The sequence below is a fragment of the Neovison vison genome, chromosome X, assembly GCF_020171115.1.
Source record: "Neovison vison isolate M4711 chromosome X, ASM_NN_V1, whole genome shotgun sequence".
Taxonomy (NCBI): domain Eukaryota; kingdom Metazoa; phylum Chordata; class Mammalia; order Carnivora; family Mustelidae; genus Neogale; species Neogale vison.
Window position 1 is genome coordinate 75,757,822 of NC_058105.1, and position 18,817 is coordinate 75,776,638.

The 18,817-nt window shown below is 39.6% G+C and overlaps 1 protein-coding gene across 5 annotated transcripts in view; it reads right to left on the reverse strand.

Annotated features, from left to right (window-relative positions):
• Positions 1–18,817, reverse strand: part of HEPH (hephaestin) — a 171,816-nt gene that overhangs the window by 101,513 nt on the left and 51,486 nt on the right. For 2 of the 5 annotated variants that reach the window (XM_044234962.1, XM_044234964.1), the window contains exon 11: positions 17,994–18,206. The exons of the other annotated variants lie outside the window; for them this stretch is intronic. In XM_044234962.1, the coding sequence (XP_044090897.1) occupies positions 17,994–18,206 (213 nt within the window). The remainder of the gene's footprint in view (positions 1–17,993; positions 18,207–18,817) is intronic. 5 annotated transcript variants of the gene reach the window in all.

The following is an 18,817-nucleotide window of genomic DNA, read 5'->3' on the forward strand; positions in this document are numbered from 1 at the left end:
GCCAATTACATAAGAAAACTGTTAATCAAGATAAAGAGTCATATTGATATGAATACACTAATCGTAGGAGATCTTAACATGCCTCTCTCAGAAATAGACAGATCGTCGAAGCAGAAAATCAATAAAGAAACAAGAGCATTGAATGACACATTGGACCAGATGGACCTCATAGATAAATACAGAACATTCCACCTTAAAACAACAGAATACTCATTCTTCTCAAGTGCACATGGAACCTTCTCTAGAATAGACCACATACTGGGTCACAAATCAGGGCTCAACCAATACCAAAAGACTGAGATGATTCCCTGCACATTCTCAGATCACAATGCTTTGAAACTGGAGCTCAATCACAAGGAAAAGTTCAGAAGGCACTAAACACTTGGAAGCTAAAGACCACCTTGCTTAAGAATGCTTGGATCAACCAGGAGATCAAAGAAGAACTGAAACAATTCATGGACACCTATGAGAATGAAGACACTTCGATTCAAAACCTATGGGATACAGCAAAGGTGGTTCTAAGGGGGAAATACATAGCCATGAAATCATCCCTCAAAAAAATTGAAAAACCCAGAACACAGCATCTGTCTCTACACCTTAAAGTACTGGAAAAACAACAACAAATAAAACCAACTCCACACATAAAAAGGGAAATAATAAAGATTAGAGCTGAGATCAATGAGGTAGAATCCAGAGATACAGTAAAACGTATCAATGAAAACTAGAAGCTGGTTTTCTGAAAGAATCAATAAGATTGATAAACCATTGGCCACACTAATCCAAAAGAAAAGAGAGAAAGCTCAAATTCATAAAATTATGAATGAAAAGGGAGAGATCACAACGAACACCAAGGAAGTAGAAACAATCAGTAGAAGTTATTATCAACAGTTATATGCCAATAAGCTAAGCAAACTAGATGAAATGGATGCATTCCTGGAAAAATATAAACTACCAAAATTGAACCAGGAATAAATTGACAATTTGAATTGACTAGTATCTAGTAACGAGATTGAAGCAGTGATCAAAAACCTCCCAAAAAACAAGAGCCCAGGACCTGATGGATTCCCTGGGGAATTCTTCCAAACTTTCAAAGAAGAAATAACACCTATTCTCCTGAAGCTGTTTTAAAAAATTGAAGCAGAAGGAACACTTCCAGACTCTTTCTATGAAGCCAGCATTACCCTGATCCCCAAACCAGGCAAAGACACTACCAAAAAGGAGACTTTCAGACCAAAATCACTGATGAATATGGATGCTAAGATTCTCAACAAGATCCTAGCCAACAGGATCCAACAGCACATTAAAAAGATTATTCACCATGACCAGATGGGATTCATCCCTGGGCTACAAGGATGGTTCAACTTTTGCAAATCAATCAATGTGATAGAAGAAATTAATAATGGAAGAGTAAAGAACTACATGGTCCTCTCAATTGATGCAGAAAAAGCATTTGATAAAATCCAGCATCCGTTCCTGATTAAAATGCTTCAAAGTATAGGTATAGAGGGAACATTCCTGAACTTCATCAAAACTATCTATGAAAGTCCCACAGCAAATATCATCCTCAATGGGAAAAAGCTTGCAGCCTTCCAGTTGAGATCAGGAACACGACAAGGATGCCCACTCTCACCACTCTTGTTCAACATAGTATTAGAAGTCCTAGCAACAGCAATCAGACAACAATGAGAAATAAAGGCTATCCAAATTGGAAAAAAATAAGTCAAACTCTCTCTATTCACAGATGACATGATTCTTTATATGGAAAACCCAAAAGAATCCACGCCCAAACTATTAGAACTCGTACAATAATTCAGTAATGTGGCAGGAGACAAAGTCAATGTACATAAATCAGTGGCTTTCTTATACACTAATAATTAAAACACAGAAAGGGAAATTAGAGAATCGATTCCATTTAGTATAGCACCAAGAACCATAAGATACCTGGGAGTAAACCTAACAAAAGAGGTAAAGGATCTGTACTCAAGGAACTACAGAACACTCATGAAAGAAATTGAAAAAGAAGCAAAAAAATGGAAGACCATTCCATGCTCTTGGATCAGAAGAATACACATTGTTAAAATGTCTATACTGCCTAGAGCAATCTATACTTTTAATGCTATTCTGATCAAAATTCCACTGGTATTCTTCTAAGAGCTGGAGCAAATAATCCAAAAATTTGTATGGAATCAGAAGAGACCCCGAATCGCTAAGGAAATGTTGAAAAACAAAAATATGTTTATAAAAAATAAAAAATTAAAAAAAAGTAAATAAAAAATAAATAAAACAGGGGACATCACGTTACCTGATTTCAAGCTTTATTACAAAGCTGTGATAACCAAGACAGCATGGTACTGGCATAAAAACAGACGCATAGACCAGTGGAACAGAGTAGAGAGCCCAGATATGGACCCTCAACTCTATGGGCAAATAATCTTCGATAAAACTGGAAAAATTGTACGGTGGAAAAAAGACAGTCTCTTCAATAAATGGTGCTAGGGAAACTGGACAGCTATATGTAGAAGAATGAAACTCGACCATTCTCTTACACCGTACACAAAGATAAACTCAAAATGGATAAATGACCTCAGTATGAGACAGGAATCCATCAGAATTCTAGAGAAGAACAAAGGCAGTAATCTCGCTGATATCAGCCACAGTAACTTCTTTCAAGATATTTCTCAAAGGCAAAGGAAACAAAAGCGAAGATGAACTTTTGGGACTTCATGAAAATCAAAATCTGCTGGGGGAGAGGAGTCAAGATGGCGGAGAAGTAGCAGGCTGAGACTACTTCAGCTAGCAGGAGATCAGCTAGATAGCTTATCTAAAGATTGCAAACACCTGCAAATCCATCGGCAGATCGAAGAGAAGAAGAACAGCAATTCTAGAAACAGAAAAACAACCACTTTCTGAAAGGTAGGACTGGCGGAGAACTGAATATAAAACTATGGGAAGATAGACCCCGCGGGGAGGGGCTGGCTCCTGGCAAGAGGTGGAGCAATGGAGCACAAAATCAGGACTTTTAAAAGTCTGTTCTGCTGAGGGACATCACTGCAGAGGCTAGACCGGGGTGAAGCCCACACGGGGGCAGCGTGGCCTCAGGTCCCGCAGGGTCACAGAAGGATTGGGGGTGTCTGAGTGTCGCAAAGCTTGCGGGAAGTAGAACGGGAAAGCCGGCTACAGAGACAGAGACGACAGTAAGATCACAGCTCGGGGTTACCTTGAACCAGCCGCAGGCTCGGTGAGCTCGGAGCGCAGCCGGAGGTCAGGCAGACGGGAGTTACTGGGTGCTGTTCTCTGAGGGCGCACTGAGGAGTGGAGCCCCGGGCTCTCGACTCCTCCGGGCCAGAGACCAGGAGGCCGCCATTTGTATGCCCATCCTCTGGAACTCTACGGAAAGCGCTCAGGGAACAAAAGCTCCTGAAAGCAAACCCGAGTGGATTACTCAGCCCGGCCCCTGGTAAGGGCAGTGCAATTCCGCCTGGGGCAAAGACACTTGAGAATCACTACACCAGGCCCCTCCCCGAGAAGATCAACAATAAATCCAGACAAGACCAAGTTCACCTACCAAGGAGTGCGGTTTCAATACCAAGGAGAGCAGCAGAATTCCAGAGGAGGAGAAAGCAAAGCACGGAACTCATGGCTTCTCCCTGTGATTTTTTAGTCTTGCAGTTAAAGTAACTTTTTTCTTTTTCATTTTTTTCTCTACTTTTGCTAAATTTTTAATTTTTTTTTAAATTTTTAAAATTTTTTTTAACTTTTACCCTTTTCATTTTTAAAGTTTTTTAATGAGTTTATCTAATATGTATATATTTTTTTCTTTTTCATACTTTTCTTTCTTCGTTTTCTTTTTTTAATCCTTTTTTTTCCTTTCTTTTTTTTTGAACCTCTTTTTATCCCCTTTCTCTCCCCTCACGATTTGGGATCTCTTCTGATTTGGTTACAGCAAATTTTCCTGGGGTTAATGCCACACTTTTAGTATTTTACTTGCTCCTTCATATACTCTTATCTGGACAAAATGACAAGGCAGAAAAATTCACAACAACAAAAAAAAAAAGAACAAGAGGCAGTACCAAAGGCCAGGGACCTAATCAATACAGACATTGGTAATATGTCAGATCTAGAATTCAGAATGACAATTCTCAAGGTTCTAGCCGGGCTTGAAAAAGGCATGGAAGATATTAGAGAAACCCTCTCGGGAGATATAAAAGCCCTTTCTGGAGAAATGAACTAAAATCTAACCAAGTTGAAACCAAAAAAGATATTAATGAGGTGCAATAAAAAATGGAGGCTCTCACTGCTCGGATAAATGAGGCAGAAGAAAGAATTAGCGATATAGAAGACCAAATGACAGAGAATAAAGAAGCTAAGCAAAAGAGGGACAAACAGCTACTGGACCATGAGGGGAGAATTCGAGAGATAAGTGACACCATAAGACGAAACAACATTAGAATAATTGGGATTCCAGAAGAAGAAGAAAGAGAGAGGGGAGCAGAAGGTATACTGGAGAGAATTATTGGGGAGAATTTCCCCAATATGGCAAAGGGAATGAGCATCAGAATTCAGGAGGTTCAGAGAACGCCCCTCAAAATCAATAAGAATAGGCCCACACCCCATCACCTAATAGTAAAATTTACAAGTCTTAGTGACAAAGAGAAAATCCTGAAAGAAGCCCGGAAAAGAAGTCTGTAACATACAATGGTAAAAATATTAGATTGGCAGCTGACTTATCCACAGAGACCTGGCAGGCCAGAAAGAGCTGGCATGATATTTTCAGAGCACTAAACGAGAAAAACATGCAGCCAAGAATACTATATCCAGCTACGCTATCATTGAAAATAGAAGTAGAGATTAATAGAAGGAGAGATTCCAGGACAAACAAAAACTGAAAGAATTTGCAAACACCAAACCAGCTCTATAGGAAATATTGAAAGGGGTCCTCTAACAAAGAGAGAGCCTACAAGTGGTAGATCAGAAAGGAACAGAAACAATATACAGTAACAGTCACATTATAGGCAATACCATGGCACTAAATTCATATCTCTCAATACTTACCCTGAATGTTAATGGGCTAAATTCCCCAATCAAAAGACAGAGGGTATCAAATTGGAAAAAAAACAAAACCCATCTATATGTTGCCTCCAAGTAACTCATTTTAAGCCCTAAGACACCTCCAGATTTAAAGTGAGGAGGTGGAAAAAATTTACCATGATAATGGACATCAGAAGAAAGCAGGAGTGGCGATCCTTATATCAGATCAATTAGATTTTAAGCCAAAGATATAATAAGAGATGAGGAAGGACACTATATCATATTCAAAGGGTCTGTCCAAAAAAAAGATCTAACAATTTTAAATATCTATGCCCCCAATGTGGGAGCAGCCAACTATATAAACTAATTAATAACAAAATCAAAGAAACACATCAACAATAACACAATAATAGTAGGGGACTTTAACACTCCCCTCACTGAAATGGACAGATAATCCAAGCAAAAGATCAACAAGGAAATAAGGGCCTTAAACGTACATCTTTGATGGACATTACAGATATATTTAGTACATTTCATCCCAAAGTAACAGAATATACATTATTCTCTAGTGCACATGGAACATTCTCCAGAATAGATCACATCCTCGGTCCTAAATCAGGACTCAACCCGTATTAAAAGATTGTGATCATTCACTGCATATTTTCAGACCACAGTGCTCTGAAGCTAGAACTCAACCACAAGAGGAAGTTTGGAAAGAACCCAAATACATGGAGACTAAACAGCATCCTTCTAAAGAATGAATGGGTCAACCGGGAAATTAAAGAATAATTGAAAAAAATCATGGAAACAAATGATAATGAAAACACAATGGTTCAAAATCTGTGGGACACAACAAAGGCAGTCCTGAGAGGAAAATATATAGTGATACAAGCCTTTCTCAAGAAACAAGAAAGGTCTCAGGTACACAACCTAACCCTACACCTAAAGGCAAATGATAATGAAAACACAATGGTTCAAAATCTGTGGGACACAACAAAGGCAGTCCTGAGAGGAAAATATATAGTGATACAAGCCTTTCTCAAGAAACAAGAAAGGTCTCAGGTACACAACCTAACCCTACACCTAAAGGAGCTGGAGAAAGAACAAGAAACAAACCCTAAGCCCAACAGGAGAAGAGAAATCATAAAGATCAGAGCAGAAATCAATGAAATAGAAACCAAAAAAACAATAGAACAAATCAACGAAACTAGGAACTGGTTCTTTGAAAGAAATAATAAAACTGATAAACCCCTGGCCAGACTTATCAAAAAGAAAAGAATAAGGGCCCAAATAAATAAAATCATGAATGAAAGAGGAGAGATCACAACTAACACCAAAGAAATAGAAACTATTATAAGAACATACTATGAGCAACTCTACGCCAACAAATTGGACAACCTGGAAGAAATGGATACATTCCTAGAAACATATAAACTACCACAACTGAACCAGGAAGAAATAGAGAGCCTGAACAGACCCTTAACCAGTAAGGATATTGAAACAGTCATTAAAAATCTCCAAACAAACAAAAGCCAAGGGCCAGATGGCTTCCCGGGGGGATTTCTACAAAACATTTAAAGAAGAACTAATTCCGGGCACCTGGGTGGCTCAGTGGGTTAAGCCGCTGCCATCGGCTCAGGTCATGATCTCAGGGTCCTGGGATCAAGCCCCACATCGGGCTCTTTGCTCAGCAGGGAGCCTGCTTCCTCCTCTCTCTCTGCCTGCCTCTCTGCCTGCTTGTGATCTCTGTCTGTCAAATAAATAAATAATTAAAAAAAAGAAGAACTAATTCCTATTCTCCTGAAACTGTTCCAAAAAATAGAAATGGAAGGAAAACTTCAAACTCATTTTATGAGGCCAGCATCACCTTGATCCCAAAACCAGACAAGGATCCCATCAAAAAAGAGAGCTATAGACCAATATCCTTGATGAACGCAGATGCGAAAATTCTCACCAAAATAGTAGCCAATAGGATTCAACAGTAATTTAAAAGGATTATTCACCACGACCAAGTGAGATTTATTCCAGGGCTTCAAGGTTGGTTCAACATCCGCAAATAAGTCAATGTGATACAACACATCAATAAAAGAAAGAACAAGAACCATATGATACTCTCAATAGATGCTGAAAAAGCGTTTGACAAAGTACAGCAACCCTTCCTGATCAAAACCCTTCAAAGTGTAGGGATAGAGGGCACATACCTCAATATCATCAAAGCCATCTATGAAAAACCCACCGCAAATATCATTCTCAATGGAGAAAAACTGAAAGCTTTTCCGCTAAGGTCAGGAACACGGCAGGGATGTTCATTATCACTACTGCTGTTCAACATAGTACTAGAAGTCCTAGCCTCAGCAATCAGAAAACAAAAGGAAATTAAAGGCATCCAAATCAGCAAAGAAGAAGTCAAACTATCACTCTTCGCAGATGATATGATACTCTATGTGGAAAACCCAAAATACTCCACTCCAAAACTGCTAGAACTTGTACAGGAATTCAGTAAAGTGTCAGGATATAAGATCAACGCACAGAAATCAGTTGCATTTCTCTACACCAACAACAAGACAGAAGAAAGAGAAATTAAGGAGTCAATCCCATTTACAATTGCACCCCAAACCATAAGATACCTAGGAATAAACCTAACCAAAGAGGCTAAGAATCTATACTCAGAAAACTATAAAGTACTCATGAAAGAAAATGAAGAAGACAAGAAATGGAAAAATGTTCCATTCTCCTGGATTGGAAGAATAAATATTGTGAAAATGTCTATGCTACCTAAAGCAATCTACACATTTAATGCAATTCCTATCAAAGTACCATCCATCTTTTTCAAAGAAATGGAACAAATAATTCTAAAATTTATATGGAACCACGAAAGACCTCGAATCACCAAAGGTTATTGAAAAGGAAAGCCAAAGTTGGTGGCATCACAATTCCGGACTTCAAGCTCTATTACAAAGCTGTCATCAGCAAGACAGCATTGTACTGGCACAAAAACAGACACATAGATCAAAGGAACAGAATAGAGAGCCCAGAAAAGACCCTCAACTCTATGGACAACTAATCTTCGACAAAGCAGGAAAGGATGTCCAATGGAAAAAAGACAGCCTCTTCAATAAATGGTGTTGGGAAAATTGGACAGCCACGTGCAGAAAAATGAAATTGGACCATTTCCTTACACCACACACAAAAATAGACTCAAAATGGATGTAGGACCTCAATGTGAGAAAGGAATCCATCAAAATCCTTGAGGAGAACACAGGCAGCAACCTCTTCGACCTCAACCGCATAACATCTTCCTAGGTACATCGCCAAAGGCAAGGGAAGCAAGGGCAAAAATGAACTATTGGGATTTCATCAAGATCAAAAGCTTTTGCACAGCAAAGGAAACAGTTAACAAAACCAAAAGAAAAGACAACTGACAGAATGGGAGAAGATATTTGCAAATGACATATCAGATAAAGGACTAGTGTCCAAAATCTATAAAGAACTTAACAAACGCAACACCCAAAGAACAAACAATCCAATCAAGAAATGGGCAGAGGACATGAACCGACTTTTCTGCAAAGAAGACATCCAGATGGCCAACAGACACATGAAAAAGTGCTCCATATCACTCGGCATCAGGGAAATACAAATCAAAACCACAATGAGATATCACCTCACACCAGTCAGAATGGCTAAAATCAACAAGCCAGGAAATGACAGATGCTGGTGAGGATGTGAAGAAAGGGGAACCCCCCTACCCTGTTGGTGGGAATGCAAGCTGGTGCAACCACTCTGGAAAACAGCATGGAGGTTCCTAAAAATGTTGAAAATAGAACTGCCCTATGACCCAGCAATTGCACTACTGGGTATTTACCCTAAAGATACAAACGTAGTGATCCAAAGGGGCATGTGCACCCGAATGTTTATAGCAGCAATGTCCACAATAGCCAAACTATGGAAAGAACCTAGATGTCCATCAACAGATAAATGGATCAAGAAGAAGTGGTATATATACACAATGGAATACTATGCAGCCATCAAAAGAAATGAAATCTTGCCATTTGTGACAACATGGATGGAACTAGAGCATATCATGCTCAGCGAAATAAGTCAAGCAGAGAAAGACAACTATCATATGATCTCCCTGATATGAGGAAGCGGTGATGTAACATGGGGGCTTAAGGCATAGGAGAAGAATAAATGAAACAAGACGGGATAGGGAGGGAGACAAACCATAAGTGACTCTTAATCTCACAAAACAAACTGAGGGTTGCTGGTGGGCGGGGGGTTGGGAGAAGAGGGGTGGGGTTATGGACATTGGGGAGGGTATGTGCTTTGGTGAGTGCTGTGAAGTATGTAAACCTGGCGATTCACAGACCTGTACCCCTGGGGATAAAAATATATGTTTATAAAAAATTTAAAAAAAATTATAAAAAAAAAGCTTCCAGGGCGAACAAAAACTGAAAGAATTTGCAAACACCAAACCAGCTCTACAGGAAATACTGAAAGGGTCCTCTAAGCAAAGACAGAGCCTACAAGTGGTAGATAAGAAAGGAACAGAGACCATATACAGTAATAGTCACCTTACAGGCAATACAATGGCACTAAATTTATATCTCTCAATAGTTACCCTGAAAGTTAATGGGCTCAATGCCCCAATCAAAAGACACAGGGTATCAGAATGGATAAAAAAACAAAACCCATCTATATGTTGCCTCCAAGAAACTAATTTTAAGCCTGAAGACAGCTCCAGATTTAAAGTGAGGAGGTGGAAAAAATTTACCATGATAATGGATATCAGAAGAAAGCAGGAGTGGCAATCCTTATATCAGATCAATTAGATTTTAAGCCAAAGACTATAATAAGAGATGAGGAAGGACACTAAATCATACTCAAAGGATTTGTCCAACAAGAAAATCTAACAATTTTAAATATTTATGCCCCCAAAACAGGAAACAACATGTGTTGGAGAGGATGTGGAGAAAGGGGAACCCTCTTACACTGTTGGTGGGAATGCAAGTTGGTGCAGCGTCTTTGGAGAACAGTGTGGAGATTCCTCAAGAAATTAAAAATAGAGCTTCCCTATGACCCTGCAATTGAACTCCTGGGTATTTATGCCAAAGATACAGATGTCATGAAAAGAAGGGCCATCTGTACCCCAATGTTTATAGCAGCAATGGCCACAGTCGCCAAACTATGGAAAGAACCAAGATGCCCTTCAACGGATGAATGGATAAGGAAGATGTGGTCCATATACACTATGGAGTATTATGTCTCGATCAAAAAGGATGAATACCCAACTTTTGTAGCAACATGGATGGGACTGGAAGAGATTATGCTGAGTGAAATAAGTCAAGCAGAGAGAGTCAATTATCATATGTTTTCACTTATTTGTGGAGCATAACAAATAGCATGGAGGACAAGGGGCGTTAGAGAGGAGTAGGGAATTTGGGTAAATTGGAAGGGGAGGTGAACCATGAGAGACTATGGACTCTGAAAAACAGTCTGAGGGGTTTGAAGTGGCGGGGGGGTCGGAGGTTGGGGTACCAGGTGGTGTGTATTATAGAGGGCACAGCTTGCATGGAGCACTGGGTGTGGTGAAAAAATAATGAATACTGTTTTTCTAAAAATAAATAAATTGGAAAAAAATATTTATGCCCCCAACATGGGAGCAACCAACTATATAAACCAATGAATAACAAAATCAAAGAAACACATCAACAATAATATAATAATAGGAGGGGACATTCACACTCCCCTCACAGAAATGGACAGATCATCCAAGCGAAATATCAAAAAGGAAATAAAGGTCTTAAATGACACACTGGACCAGATGGACATCACATACATATTCAGAACATTTCATCCCAAAGCAACAGAATACACATTCCTCTCTAGTGCACATGGAACATTCTCCAGAATAGATCACATCCTCTGTCCTAAATCAGGACTCAGCCAGTATCAAAACATTGGGATCATTCCCTGTATATTTTCAGACCACAGTGCTCTGAAGCTAGAACTCAACCACAAGAGGAAGTTTGGAAAGAACCCAAATACATGGAGACTAAACAGCATCCTTCTAAAGAATGAATGGGTCAACCGGGATATTAAAGAATAATTGAAAAAAATTATGGAAAAAATGGTATGAAAATACAATGTTTCAAAATCTGTGGGACACAACAAAGGCAGTCCTGAGAGGAAAATATATAGCGATACAAGCCTTTCTCAAGAAACAAGAAAGGTCTCAGGTACACAACCTAACCCTACACCTAAAGGAGCTGGAGAAAGAACAAGAAAGAAACCCTAAACACAGCAGGAGAAGAGAAATCATAAAGATCAGTGCAGAAATCAATGAAATAGAAACCAAAACAATAGAACAAATCAATGAAACTAGGAGCTGGTTCTTTGAAAGAATTAATAAAATTGATAAACCCCTGGCCAGACTTATCAAAAAGAAAAGAGAAAGGACCCAAATAAATAAAACCATGAATGAAAGAGGAGAGATCACAACTAACACCAAAGAAATAGAAACTATTATAAGAACATACTATGAGCAACTCTACGCCAACAAATTTGACAACCTGGAAGAAATGGATGCATTCCTAGAAACATATAAACTACCACAACTGAACCAGGAAGAAATAGAAAGCCTGAACAGACCCATAATCAGTAAAGAGATTGAAACAGTCATTAAAAATCTCCAAACAAACAAAAGCCCAGGGCCAGGTGGCTTCCCAGGGGAATTCTACCAAACCTTTAATGAAGAACTAATTCCTATTCTCCTGAAACTGTTCCAAAAAATAGAAATGGAAGGAAAACTTCAAACTCATTTTATGAGGCCAGCATCACCTTGATCCCAAAACCAGACAAGGATCCCATCATAAAAGAGAGCTAAGACCAATATCCTTGATGAACACAGATGCGAAAATTCTCACCAAAATAGTAGCCAATAGGATTCAACAGTAATTTAAAAGGATTATTCACCACGACCAAGTGAGATTTATTCCAGGGCTTCAAGGTTGGTTCAACTTCCGCAAATAAGTCAATGTGATACAACACATCAATAAAAGAAAGAACAAGAACCATATGATACTCTCAATAGATGCTGAAAAAGCATTTGACAAAGTGCAGCATCCCTTCCTGATCAAAACTCTTCAAAGTGTAGGGATAGATGGCACATACCTCAATATCATCAAAGCCATCTATGAAAAACCCACCGCAAATATCATTCTCAATGGAGAAAAACTGAAAGCTTTTCCGCTAAGGTCAGGAACACGGCAGGGATGTTCATTATCACCACTGCTATTCAACATAGTACTAGAAGTCCTAGCCTCAGCAATCAGAAAACAAAAGGAAATTAAAGGCATCCAAATCGGCAAAGAAGAAGTCAAACTATCACTCTTCGCAGATGATATGATACTCTATGTGGAAAACCCAAAATACTCCACTCCAAAACTGCTAGAACTTGTACAGGAATTCAGTAAAGTGTCAGGATATAAGATCAACGCACAGAAATCAGTTGCATTTCTCTACACCAACAACAAGACAGAAGAAAGAGAAATTAAGGAGCCAATCCCATTTACAATTGCACCCCAAACCATAAGATACCTGGTAATAAACCTAACCAAAGGCTAAGAATCTATACTCAGAAAACTATAAAGTACTCATGAAAGAAATTGAGGAAGACACAAAGAAATGGAAAAATGTTCCATGCTCCCGGATTGGAAGAATAAATATTGTGAAAATGTCTATGCTACCTAAAGCAATCTACACATTTAATTCAATTCCTATCAAAGTACCATCCATCTTTTTCAAAGAAATGGAACAAATAATTCTAAAATTTATATGGAACCACAAAAGACCTTGAATTGCCAAAGGGTTATTGAAAAAGAAAGCCAAAGTTGGTGGCATCACAGTTCCGGACTTCAAGCTCTATTACAAAGCTGTCATCAGCAAGACAGCATTGTACTGGCACAAAAACAGACACATAGACCAATGGAACAGAATAGAGAGCCGAGAAATAGACCCTCAACTCTATGGTCAACTAATCTTTGACAAAGCAGGAAAGAATGTCCAATGGAAAAAAGACAGCCTCTTTAATAAATGGTGTTGGGAAAATTGGACAGCACATGCAGAAAAATGAAATTGGAACATTTCCTTACACCACACACAAAAATAGACTCAAAATGGATGTAGGACCTCAATGTGAGAAAGGAATCCATCAAAATCCTTGAGGAGTACATAGGCAGCAACCTCTTCGACCTCAGCCACAGCAACATCTTCCTAGGAACATCGCCAAAGGCAAGGGAAGCAAAGGCAAAAATGAACTATTGGGATTTCATCAAGATACAAAGCTTTTGCACAGCAAAGGAAACAGTTATCAAAATCAAAAGACAACTGACAGAATGGGAGAAGATATTTGCAAACTACATATCAGATAAAGGACTAGTGTCCAAAATTATAAAGAACTTAACAAACTCAACACCCAAAGAACAAATAATCTAATCACGAAATGGGCAGAGGACATGAACCGACGTTTCTGCAAAGAAGACATCCAGATGGCCAACAGACACATGAAAAAGTGCTCCATATCACTCGGCATCAGGGAAATACAAATCAAAACCACAATGAGATATCACCTCACACCAGTCAGAATGGCTAAAATCAACAAGCCAGGAAATGACAGATGCTGCCGAGGATATGAAGAAAGGGGAACCCTCCTACACTGTTGGTGGGAATGCAAGCTGGTGCAACCACTCTGGAAAACAGCATGGAGGTTCCTAAAAATGTTGAAAATAGAACTGCCCTATGACCCAGCAATTGCACTACTGGGTATTTACCCTAAAGATACAAACGTAGTGATCCAAAGGGGCATGTGCACCCGAATGTTTATAGCAGCAATGTCCACAATAGCCAAACTATGGAAAGAACCTAGATGTCCATCAACAGATAAATGGATAAAGAAAATGTGGTATATATATACACGATGGAATACTATGCAGCCATCAAAAGAAACTAGATCTTGCCATTTGCGACAACATGGATGGAACTAGAGCGTATCATGCTTAGCGAAATAAGTCAAGCGGAGAAAGACAACTATCATATGATATCCCTGATATGAGGAAGTGGTGATGCAACATGGGGGCTTAAGTGGGTAGGAGAAGAATCCATGAAACAAGACGGGATAGGGAGGGAGACAAACCATAAGTGACTCTTAATCTCATGAAACAAACAGTGGGTTGATGGGGGGAGGGGAGTTGGGAGAAGGGGGTAGTGTTATGGACATTGGGGAGGGTATGTGCTTTTGGGTAAATTGGAAGGGGTGGTGAACCATGAGAGACTATTGACTCTGAAAAACAATCTGAGGGGTTTGAAGTGGCGGGGGGGTCGGAGGTTGGGGTACCAGGTGGTGGGTATTATAGAGGGCACGGCTTGCATGGAGCACTGGGTGTGGTGAATAAATAATGAATACTGTTTTTCTAAAAAGAAATGAATTGGAAGACATGACATCTAAAAAAAAAAAAACAATAAACAAAAAACAAAAAAACCTCCCATGAAGACAAGAGCCTAGGATCTGACAGATTCCCCAGGGAATTCTACCAAACATTCTAAGAAGGAATAAAACCTATTCTCCTGAAGCTGGTTCACAAAACTGAAGCAGAAGGAATACTTCTAGACCCTTTTTATGAAGCCAGCATTATCTTGATCCCCAAACCAGGCAAAGACCCCACCAAAAAGGAGAATTGCAGACCAATGTTACTGATGAATATGGATGCTAAGATTCTCAAGAAGATCATAGCTAATAGGATCCAACAGTACATTAAATAAATTATGCACCACGACTAGGTGGGATTTATCCCTGGGTAGCAAGGATGGTTCAACATTTGCAGATCTATCCATGTGATAGAACAAATCAATAAGAGAAGAGAGAAGAACCATATGGTCCTCTCAATTGATGTAGAGAAAGCATTTGACAAAATCCAGCATCCGTTCCTGATTAAAAGTCTTCAAAGTATAGGGATAGAGGGGATATTCCTCAACTTCATAGAATCTATCTATGCAAAACCCACAGCAAATACCATCCTCAATGGCAAAAAGCTGACAGCCTTCCCTTTGAGATTAGGAACACAACAAGGATGCCCACTCTCACCACTCTTGTTCAACATAGTATTAGAAGTCCTAGCAACAGCAATCAGACAACAAAGATAACTAAAAAGTATCCAGATTGGCAAGGAAGAAGTCAAACTCTCTATCTTCACAGATGGCATGATACTTTACCTTGAAAACCCAAAAGACTTCACCCCCAAACTGGTAGAACTCATACCGCAATTCAGTAATGTGGCAGAATACAAAATGAATGTAAAGAAATCAGTTGCTTTCTTATACTCTAACAACAAAAATACAGTAAGGGGAATTAGAGAATCGATTCCATTTACTATAGCACCAAGAACCACAAGATACCTGGGAATAAACCTAGTCAAAGAGGTAAAGGGTCTGTACTCAAGGAACTACAAAACACTCATGAAAGAAGTTGAAGAAGACACGAAAAGATGGAAGACCATTCCATGCTCATGGATCAGAAAAATAAACATTATTAAAATGTGTATACTGCCTAGAACAATCTATACTTTCAATGCCATTCTGATCAAAATTCCACTGGCATTTTCCAAAGAGCTGAAGCAAACAATCCTAAAATTTGTATGGAACCAGAAGAAACTGCGAATTGCTAGGGATATGTTGAAAAAGAAAAAAACAAAACTGGGGGCATCAGTTGCCTGATTTCAAGCTTTACTACAAAGCTGTGATCACCAAGACATCATGGTACTGGTACAATAACAGACACAAAGACCAGTGGAACAGAGTAGAGAGCCCAGATATGGACCCTCAACTCTATGGGCAAATAATCTTTGACAAAGTAGGAAAAAAAATATACAGTGGACAAAGACAGTCTCTTCAATAAACTGTGCTGGGAAAATTGGACAGCTATGAAACTCGGAATGAAGCTCGGCCATTCTCTTACACCACACACAAAGTAAACTTGAAACGGATAAAAGACCTCAATGTGAGGCAGGAATCCATCAGAATCCTAGAGGAGAACATAGGCAGTAACCTCTTCAATATCAACCACAGAAACTCCTTTCAAGATATGTCTCCAAAGGCAAAGGAAACAAAAATGAAAATGAATTTTTGGGATTTCATCAAGATCAAAAGCTTCTGCACAGCAAAGGAAACCGTCAACAAATCAAAGAGGCAACCTGCAGAGTGGGAGATGATATTCGCAAACGACAATACAGGCAAAGGACTGCTATCCAGGATCTATAAAGAACTTCTCAAATTCAACACACACAAAACAGATAATCATGTCAAAGAATGGGCAGAAGACATGAACAGATACTTCTCCAATGAAGACATACAAATGGCTAACAGACACATCAAAAAATGTTCATCATCACTGTCCATCAGGGAAATTCAAATCAAAACCACGTTGAGATACCACCTTACACCAGTTAGAATGGCCAACATTAACAAGACAATAAACAACGTCTTTTGGAGCGGATGTGGGGAAAGGAGAACCTTCTCACACTTTTGGTGGGTATGCAAGTTGGTGCAGCCACTTTGGAGAACAGTGTGGAGATTCCTCAAGAAATTAAAAATAGAGCTTCCCTATGACCTTGCAATTGCACTACTGGGTATTTACCCCAAAGATACAGAGGTAGTGAAAAGAAGGGCCATCTGTACCCCAATGTTCATAGCAGCAATGGCCACAGTCACTGAAATGTGGAAAGAACCAAGATGCCCTTCACCAACTGACAAATGGATAAGGAAGATGTGGTCCTTATACACTATGGAGTATTATGTCTCCATCAGAAAGGATGAATACCCAACTTTTGTATCCACATGGACGGGACTGGAAGAGATTGTGCTGAGTGAAATATGTCAAGCCAAGTCAATTATCATGTGGTTTCATTTATTTGTGGACCATAAGGAATAAGACGGAGGACATAGGGAGATGGAGAGAAGATGGGAGTTGGGGGACATTGGACGTGGAGATGAACCATGAGAGACTGTGGACTCTGAGAAACAATCTGAGAGTTTTGGAGGGGAGAAGCATGGAGGTTGAGTGAGCCTGATGGTGGGTATTATGGAGGGCATGTATTGCAAGGAGCACTGGGTGTGGTGTATAAACAATGAATTCTGGAACACTGAAAAGAAATTAAAAAAAAAAGAAACATTGTACTCATTTTTTTTCATGTAATAAAGATGGGGAAATGAAGGGAAGTGAGAGAGGAATAGGGAGTCTGGGGAAGGGGCATGTGGGGGAGAGGACCAGGAAAGAAAGGAGGGAAGAAAAGAGGAAGATAGGAAATGAAGGTGATGGATGGAGTTAGGGGAGTCGGACAGAGAAAGAAAAGAAGGAAGAAATGCAGCCAGCATGGAAGTTGTTTAGATCAAAATTAAATAGCAAATTAATGAAAGAGTTTGGACTAAAATTTCTTATGATCTGATTCCTGGTATGAAACTGTCACAGTACCTTCCACCCCAATTCCACCAGAAGTTTACAGAAATTCTCACAGAATATCAGAATTGAAAACACTTATAAGTATACCTCCTGGACCTCCCTCCCCGTGCAAGCACTGTACCTATACAATCTCTACATAGTATGGGACTACACAGGCAAGTCCACCCTCTACCTATATGAGAATTCCCCTGATGCTGGGCAGCATCCTTACTTCTTTCCTTTAGTTTCAGAAAAAGAACTTCCTCAGCTCTTTACTTTCTGTCTGCAGCTTAGAGAAAAATTCACATAACCAGAACAGAGTGCACATTGAAAAAAGAGGACAAAGCTGTTTTAAAAAACCTCCCTTTTACCCTCAAAATGTCTTCTTTTCTTTTCTTTTCTTTCCACCAGCACCCCCCCATCTAACACCATACCCAACAGAGCCTCCCAGTCTAGGGCTGGCTGTTAAGGGACTTACCAGGGTTGTCAGGCTGCATGATGGCCATGACAAAGGTATGAGGAAAGAGCATGGCTGCACTCTTCCTCATTCCCTGAAGCTTCACAGTGTTGCCCTGGAACATGACCCCATGCACATCAGTTTCTGTGCCCAGGCCAAGCAGGTGCCAGGCCACTGTGTCACCCTTGCACATGTCCAGGTTGGGTAGGTTAGAGAACAGAAACCCATTAATGGCTGAAAAAGAAAAGGTAAGACAACAGGAAAATGAGACCAGACTACTCAGGCACTGACCTACAGCATAACATCAGCTCTATACTATGGTTTTCCCACAATTTGAAATTTGAGTCATCTTAAACTCTCCTGCCTTCTTCCCTAAGCCATTCTAGTTGTACTTATAAAGATCTGCCTTTTGGGGATGCAGAATGTTTCCTCTTCCTAGAATAAATTTTCTCTCAGGTCCCTCTACAGAAAACTATTACTCATCCTTCACATCCGTGTTCAAATGTCACCTCCTCTGTGGAGTAGAGTTATTTCTCTCTCTCTCCTACTCTATCATTTCCATGAAACGCCTCCCCCCCGCACAAAATTCTTCCATATCACTTACCACAGAGCACAGAGTCCAATGATTTACTTACAAATTTATCTCCCACACAAGATTGACCTAGCAGGAATCACATTATTTTTTTCTCTATCAGTATGACCACCTAATCACCTGGCATGCTGCCTGGTGCTACTTAGGTGGTCCATGAGTTCAAATTGAAATGAACTTGGTTCATAGGCTTGGTTTACTTTTTCCAGGTGATATAATTGATTATGGGACCCAAGAGATGGAGTCATAAAAAACA